This window comes from Triticum aestivum, chromosome 2D, assembly GCF_018294505.1.
Source record: "Triticum aestivum cultivar Chinese Spring chromosome 2D, IWGSC CS RefSeq v2.1, whole genome shotgun sequence".
NCBI lineage: Eukaryota > Viridiplantae > Streptophyta > Magnoliopsida > Poales > Poaceae > Triticum > Triticum aestivum.
In genome coordinates, this window is record NC_057799.1 from 82592210 (window position 1) to 82601026 (window position 8817).

The following is an 8817-nucleotide window of genomic DNA, read 5'->3' on the forward strand; positions in this document are numbered from 1 at the left end:
GTCTTGTACTTAAAGAAAATCATATACTTATTATATATACGCCCGCGAGGCTTAAGCAATAAATCAAGAATTCAATCAATCTCCTCTCTATTCCACTACACGGACCATGACACAATCATGTGGCGCAAAATCAAATCGGCGCCAGTTTATATATATGTTTGCCGTCTTGTTCTATGTACATACTGTTACTATCGTGTGTGGCATGGTCGATAACTTCATTTGGGTATGCTAGCCGTTGTTCGAGCCCCCCCTTTTTTTCTGTGTCCTCTGCTTGCTGTACGTACGTGGCGCCGTGGCGGGGCGATAACGTTGGAGGCTCGCGTTTGTCTGGCAGAGGATTAGCCCACGTGGTATGGTTTCAGTTATCCTACAGTTATTACGTGGACGCTTGTTTGTATATTTAGGTACGTTGTCCATTTGAAAAACTATGCAGTTTGTCAACGTACAGCTGCAACCATACTGCCCCAAAGCGAGGCTCGAGCACTCTCCTAGCTGTTCCGCTAACCCCACCCAACAAAGACCGGTCAAACTTCAGATGCTTCCTGCCGAGTGCTCGCATAGCCGCCTTCCCTATAAGTACACCACCCGAATGCACTCCGAGTTTCATCATCACAAGCAAAAACCACCACGACGGCACGCAAGAGCACACCGCGCGCGCACCAAGCATGGTGAAGAAGCCGTATCCCTTCCACAAGCCCTTCAGCCCCATCCGCCGCCTCCTCCGGCGAACCCTCTCCGGCCGGCACCACCGCCGCTCGAGCACGGCAAAAGGTGCGGCCGTACCGCCAACGGAGAAGCTACAGGGCCAGACGGTGATAGTCGACGTGGAGGCCTGGCTCCTGATGTCGCGGCTATCCACCTTCCCTTACTTCATGCTCGTGGCCGTCGAGGCCGGCGGCTTCCTCCGCGGCCTCCTTCTCCTGCTCACCTATCCTCTCATGTGCCTCTTCGGCCATGACATGCGCCTCAAGGCCATGGTCATGGTGTCCTTCTTCGGGCTGCGTGAGAAGGAGGTCCTTAGGGTTAGCAAGGCCGTCCTGCCAAAGCTCTTCTTGGAAGACGTGGCCAGCCAGGGGCTCGAGGCGGTGAAGAAGGCGAGGACGGTGGTGGCGGTGAGCACGGTCTTCCCGAGGGTGATGGTCGAGGGGTTCTTGAAGGAGTACCTTGGTGTAGACACTGTAGTTGGAAGGGAGGTCATGGTGGTCGCCGGGCGTTACATCGGAGTTATCGCAGATGATGCGGTGGCCGCAGAGGAGATGATGAACAAGGGCAAGCATGACGAAGGGGTTGGGCTTGTCGGAGTTGGCGGCAAGATGCACCATTTATTTTCCCGTAATTGCAAGGTGAGTCTTATTATCTTTCCAGGCAAGTAGGGAATATGTTATTGCAGTAAGGAAACTAAACTTAGGAAATGAAAGGACAAAGGACTAATTACAGAAATGATATCGGGGTGTTTCAAAATAAAATAACACACAAGCTATATAGGATTAACCTTATTTGTGCACATAACCTCATATGCAAGACATTCTCTATCTTTTTTGCTTACAAGGAAATACAGAATATTCAGATAGTAGAGCACACATTATAGGTAGACAGATGCACATCCCAGTGATATTCTCAGTAAGAAATTTAAAGGTCAGAATAGAGAACAATCCATGGTTACTTAGGTGAAATTTGGTAATGTTAGGTAGGAATTTTCACAAGAAAACACTATTCACGTAGCAGCCAGGATGTGTATGCTTATGTATGTGCAAGTTAGCCATGTTAGATCAACCACATTATTGTAATGATAAAATATTGTTCTCTAAACAGTGTAACAAAGAAGTTTGAGATTCAAGATATAACTATATATACATATGCACAAATCAGAAATTACCTAGTTAAGTTGAATCATGAATTTACAAAGTACGAGTAGCACCCAGACATATGCATGCATGCTTGCCATGTACTATATGGTTCTATAGTACGGTGGAGTACATGCACGTCGTCAGTACTACTACCAATTACGAAGGATGTAGAAGGAAAATAAATAAATTAAACTTCATGTTGCCAATATTTTGACTTCGTAGATGACTTGTAGAAAGGAATGAGAGTAGGCGGCGTTTGGTGTGAAACTTGGGGCAGATGAGCATATTTCACGCTCCAGAAATGAGGCATGCTTATCCTCCTCTTAGTTGAAGTTTGGTGGCAAAGAGAACCTACCAAAGTGTCGTGCTGAGAACATGTTATTTAGGTTCCTAAGTAAAAGATATTAGCGAGATAAAATATTGATGGTTATGTTCATGGTACAGTTGAAGTAGTTGACCAGAGATTTACACTTCACGTAATATATGAACTATGCACTACTAAATTAGAGCACCTTGGAACTGCAGGAAACCTATGCTGTGAGCGAGGCCGACAAGGCGGCATGGCAGGCACTGCCGAGGGACAAGTACCCCAAGCCCCTCGTCTTCCACGACGGCCGCCTCGCCTTCGCGCCGACGTTCTCCGCCGCGATCGCCATGTACACGTACATCCCCTTCGGCATCTTCCTGGCCATCGTCCGCAGCATGGCATACAGCCTCCTCCCCTACCGCGTCTCCGTCCCCATCGGGGCCCTCACCGGCATGCGCTCCCGCATCATCGCCGGACCGCCCGCCGACGCCATGGACGAAAACAAAGCCGGCGGCCGCCTCTACGTGTGCAACCACCGCACCCTCCTAGACCCGATCACCGTCGCGGCTGGGCTCCGCAAGCCCGTCACCGCGGTCACCTACAGCGTGAGCCCCGTCTCCGAGCTGATGGCGCCCATCCGCACGGCGCGGCTCACCCGGGACCGGGACGAGGACCGGCGGCGCATGGCGGGCCTGCTGGCGCGCGGAAACCTTGTGGTGTGCCCCGAGGGGACCACCTGCCGGGAGCCCTACCTGCTCCGCTTCAGCCCCTTGTTCGCCGAGCTCGCCGCGGAGGTCACCCCCGTCGCGCTCGAGACGCGCGTCGACATGTTCTACGGTACGTCCACCAAGCCGGCGTCCAAAGTGCTCGACCCGCTCTACTTCATGATGAACCCGCGGCCCGAGTACCGCGTCGAGTTCCTGGAGCCGGTCGACACCACGACCATGGCCGACGGCGAGGAGGACGGCCACGGCCGCGACAAAAGCCACAGCATCCACGTGGCCAACCGGGTGCAGCGTGTGCTGGGCGAGGCGCTTGCCTTCGAGCTCACCGAGCAGACGAGGAGAGACAAATACATGATGCTGGCCGGGAACGAAGGCATCGTCAAAGTGAAGGCCAACAAGTAGCTAGGTGTGCACCTAATTTTTTTATGCATGCATCTGTTATCATGTGATGTACGAGTAATTCTTTATTACTTTGATTTCTTTTCACCAGTATTTGTAAATGGACTTATTGTTGGCCTGGGTGTATGAACATCTACCTATACTCTATGTCTCTATGTTTTTCACTTGATATATGTCTGAAAATTCATGTACATACTGAAAAAAGGACTAAAGAGAGCAGATTTGAAAAATTATTGTGAAGCATGAGAAGGCGTGGTCGGCTCGCTCCAGTGATAGTAGCCGTCGCTAGGTGATCTACATATATGGATGTAGTTATCGTTATTTATTCTTGATGTTCTTTGTACTGCCATGATAGTTGAAGAATAGATCTAAAGTTTCCCCCAAAAAAGGGAGAGCCAGCCGACACGACCTCTCTAAACTCTCCTATACCTCTCTTCCCGTTGAGAGTCATTGTATACATTGCCCGATTCAATCCCCTTCCATCTCCGACGGTGTATCATGTCGAAGTAGAGGTTGGACTGGTGCATGAGAATCAGAAGTTTACCCTTCGGCAATAAGAAGTAGTGGCCCCCTCAAACATCTAAGAAAGAGCCCTACATCGCCTGCTAGGGTGACTCTGGCGACCACCCATCTCCCTAAAGAGTATGGATTCGTTGCATTTTCAATAGCTCTTGGCTTATACTCAAATTTGTGTGTAGGATGGATGCAAGATTTGGTATTGGAAAGAAGAATACATCAATCTATTGATAGGACAAATTTTGATAGATGCCCGTGCATTCCTTACTAAAATAGAGGCTAGAGATGAGATTGGATGCGAAGCAACGTCTACTTCTTTAGAATCGAAGAAGAAAGAAGTAAGCAAGATCGAGAAACCGCTGATCAACAATGAAGGCACCGAGAAGATATTAATCCAACTCGTGGGAGTAATATGGAAGTTGGATTTCTTTTAGAATGTCTAATTGTGGTTCTTATTTTCTTTGGTCTTGCTTTTGTAGTCAAGAATTGGTGTATGCAGTCCAATGTATCAAAATGTCGTTGATGAACTAATAAAAGAGATGCGACCAAACAAATGTACACATAGTGCCTCTAGGATGCCGTGGTGGACCAGATGCGACCGCGAGTTGGACGCACGACCGACGCATCCAGAAAAACAGCCAGACGCCGCCCCATTGCCCTACCCAAATGGATGAAATCTGGACAAAACAGACGTCCGTTTGGGGTCGTGCGTTGGAGTTGGCCCAATCGTGGTGCTGCAAGTGCTAGGGCAAAATTAGGGAGCTACCCCACAAGTGAAGAAAGGGAGGGGCCATTGGGGGAATGCAGTGTCTTGAATTGCAATTGGAATCAATCCAGATTTGAAGAGGAGAGAAGAGAGAGGTGGTTTCCTGCTAGGTGAGGCCATCGAGGGAATGGAATTCCTTCAACTGCAAGCAAATGTTGAACTGAAGAGGGGAAGATAACAGAAGAGACACCTTCATCAAGAAGATAGAACAAGAAGGGAAATTGGTTTCACCCACCCACCAGTGCATAAGAAAGAAAGAAAGAAAGAAAGAAAGAAAGAAAGAAAGAGGGAAGTGAACAAACATAAATAGGAAAAAGGGGAAGCAAATGAATTGAAGGTGCAAGCAAAGGAAGAGACGAAGGAGATGGGTTGCGTTGCACCGCGCCTAGCCTATTAATACGAACTCAAGGTACTGTACAACCACAAAATATTCAAGCTGGCCATCATATCAACATGGCTTTTCTTGTGTGGGTCATAGTTCTTGCCCTTGTGCTCGGGACCGGCTCAACTGAGGAGTGGGTGAGGGGGACAGGCTTGACAGGAGCTACCTGGAGCGGCGCCCCAAAAGGATCCGGGAGCCAAGGTGTGGTGGGCGGCAACTAGTTGTCGGCCTACCGCGTCAACACATCATCCACAACCTTTGACTTCACCGTGACCCGATGTTTGTCAAGGGCTAACAGACTCAAAGCCTGGCCATCACGGACAACATGATTCCCAGATACGGAGCAGGGCAGGCCATGACGCGGACTCATGGTGCGGTCTGCACCTATTGCGCCCAAGCCCCTGCAAGGTCCTCTCTAAAAAACGAGACCAGAGGCCCCTGCAAGCTCCACTCTAAAAGAAAGAGACATTGCGGGGGGGGGGGGGGGGGGGGGGGGGGAGATTTTATGCCCTCCCGAAGGAAAACGTTTGGGCCGGCTGGAGCTCGACACGGAGCAAAATGTAGATGATCTCCGCAAATGGGCGAGGTAGGAGGACGTGGTTGGAAGTTTTTTGACACGAGGCCTTGCGCAAAAGACGAGTACTTCAGAGCCCACCAGGAAAAGGATATTGGTTCGCATCTCTATATTGATCCGCGGCGCTTCTATGAAGTTTTCCTTGTCTCCGATTTCAAAGCTGAATGGATGACTGAATCTGTCGAAGCATCATTCGACCCCCCCCCCCCCCCCCCCAATATTTTTTATAGAACGAGCGAGAAAATGGTTGAAATATCCGCTCCGTGTGGGGATCGAACCCGACTGGCACAATACTGTGTGTGTGCTCAGCTCTCGCAAGCTCAACTCTATATCACGGTTGAATACACCGACACTTTCAGATGCTCTCAGCCCGCGAACTTCATGCTGTACGAGGGCTACATTCCTGTCGGGTGGGAGCCCGTCAGGACGTACAAAACTCCGTGGTACACATGTTGTTAGTTCTAGTAACAATCTAGTATGTTGTGATGAGAGAGAGCTCACAACTTGTATCCATCCGAAAGAGTGAATAAATAAAATAAACGACAAGTTGTTTCTATTGTTTGTGATGCAATTAATTCTTTCTTTTAGCGCCCTCACACTCCAATCTCACAAAATGCTCTTCCCTTTCCTTAACATAATGACCAGCAATTACAATCAGAATTAGAAGAGGTGAATCTTTTTTCTTTCAGCGCAGCGCCCTCACTCTCCAATCTCACGAAATCGAGTAAAAACCACAGAACCACCACATTTGCGACGCGACTAGCAAAAAATCACAACTTTAGAAATCAGTGCACTTCTCACCACGTTGAAAAATTGATAGTGGTAGAAAACACTGATGGTGAATGCTAAGTGTTTTGCTGACATCACTACACTACAACAAAATAGCCGCGCATGACCGCTTTTTTTGGGACGTTATTCGTATTCGTCTCTGCCACTATGAATACTAACAATCCGAAGACGTTTTCTGAGACGTTTCCATGGCGCCACAAATTTATTATGAAAATCAGACATTTATAATTAAATTAACTTAGCGACGATTTTTGAGACGTTTTAATATGCGGCTTTATCACAGTTCCATTTACTATGGAAATTGACGCTAGCAAGCATGGAGTTAGGGCCGTTCTTATGCAACGTGGCCATCCAATTGCCTATCTCAGCAAGGCTCCACATATGAAAAGGAATGCCTCGTTATCCTTCTTGCAATAGACGAGGGGCGCGCCTATCTACAAAATGCTCCATTCACTACTAGGTGTTGGGGCGCGCCACGGGCGCGCCTCTTGAGGGGGAGCTGGGCGGTGGCTGGTTGTACTCGCCCCTTTAAAACTCTTTTTTATTCTAATTAGCATTTGAGATGATTGCTTTAATTAAGAAACTTAACAGCAGAAATAGAAATATATACTCTACATAGAAAGCCCATTATGGATCTGAACATGAAACATCTGACTGACAATAGTGCACTTAACATAAGCAGCACCATAGGTTATCACAGGATATAGCATAATTAGGAGTACTTAATGCTACATTATATTAGATTATATTGACACAGGGGCTGCAGCGTCTTCGATGGTGCATCTAGTGGCGGTGCACGGTAACAACCAGGCGGCGATTTGAAGTGATCCCGAAACGAAATGCACAAATGTCTCCTTCGCGAATGTTGGCGCGGCGACGAAACTTAGACCAGTTGATGGTTATAGCGGCCCTCTTTCAAGGAGAGTCCGATGGCTACATTTAGAAATAGAGAAGACATACAGGTACATTGTTCTAAGTAAAAGGTATCCAGGCTTAAAATTAGCCCTGATTTGAAGTGTCTTTTCATGTCAGATGTTACTCCGATTAAATAATTACCATGCATAGTAAGCATGTCACAATTTCTTCACTAATGGGTGCAATATAAGAAGCAATAGACTCCCAGGCACATACAGCTTGATGCAAGATACATGGATAAGACAGATGGATTAGAAAAAGATTCGAATTAATGGATACAGGTACTACACAATTTTATATGTTGACAAGTATGCATAATGTAATGAACTGTCAACAAACATCAAGAGGTCTTCTGGTGTTACTAATTTTAAATGAGATCATCCATGTTTTCAGCAGCATAAACATTCCGGGATCTACTAAAGAAATCCATGACACGTACTGAACCCAGTATTCACCCCAAAAGCATGACTTGGACAATTGGACATGGATGGTAAGAACATGACCTAGATTCACACATACCCACGCTCAACTCTAACGTTCCGAATAACCACATGGAAAAGGAAACTACCCACAAAATTAAGAGACAGCTTCACTGAATCAACGCTAGCTCTGACATATTCTACAAGGTGTCGTGGCTAGTGATTGATGTGTAAAGTATTATCGAATCGTCTCAACCCCCTGGACGGGAGCCCGCGTGCTTATATATTGACAGCGAGAGAAAACCTCTCGAGGAGATTACACATGCGTACAGTTAGAGGACTAACCGGAAGAGTTTACAGAAGATTGGGAATAGAGATAGATGTAACTTAAACAGGAAAGAAAAACTATCTCTATCTCCTAGAAGTGGCGCCCAAGAATAACTCTTGGCTGCCCATAATATTGGATGTTTAACACCCTCCCTTAATCTAAACTCCTCAAGTTGAGATTACGTTTAAACTCTTCAAACGGTCTTGTGGCCAAAGCTTTCGTGAAACCATCCACAACTTGATCTCTTGAGGGTACAAAATGAATATCCAGTTCCTTGTTGGCAACTCGTTCTCTAACAAAATGATAATCTATCTCAATATGCTTAGCTGTTGCATGAAACACATGATTAGCAGATAAGTATGTGGCACCAAGGTTGTTGCACCAAAGACAAGGAGTTTGTGTGTGATGAAGACCAAGTTCCTTAAGAACAACTTTCACCCAAATAACTTCTGATGTTGCATTTGCCAATGCCTTATACTCCGCCTCAGTACTTGACCTTGAAACTGTAGCCTGTTTCTTTGCACACCATGAGATCAAATTAGGACCAAGGAAAACTGCAAACCCTCCTGTTGACCGTCTGTCATCCAAACAGCCTGCCCAGTCAGAGTCTGAAAAAGCATTCACAAGCGTGGATGAGGACTTGCTGAAGGTCAATCCAACACTCAAAGTGTGTTTCACATATCTCAATATACGTTTTGCTGCAGTCCAATGGGCAGTAGTGGGTGCATGAAGAAACTGACAGACTTTATTGACTGAAAAAGCAATGTCAGGTCTAGTAAGGGTCAAATACTGTAGTGCACCTACCAAGCTTCGATAGTTGGTGCCATCCTCCTGACTCAAAGGTTCACCT

At 47.0% G+C, this 8817-nt stretch overlaps 1 protein-coding gene across 1 annotated transcript; it reads left to right on the forward strand.

Moving 5' to 3' along the window:
• The first annotated feature begins 621 nt into the window (after window positions 1–621).
• On the forward strand, window positions 622–3508 carry LOC123048843 (probable glycerol-3-phosphate acyltransferase 3). The gene is made up of 2 exons (XM_044471866.1): window positions 622–1343; window positions 2373–3508. Exons 1-2 carry the CDS (start codon window positions 666–668, stop codon window positions 3279–3281), a joined length of 1587 nt encoding a protein of 528 aa, XP_044327801.1. The 5' UTR covers window positions 622–665; the 3' UTR covers window positions 3282–3508.
• The last annotated feature ends 5309 nt before the right edge of the window (window positions 3509–8817 follow it).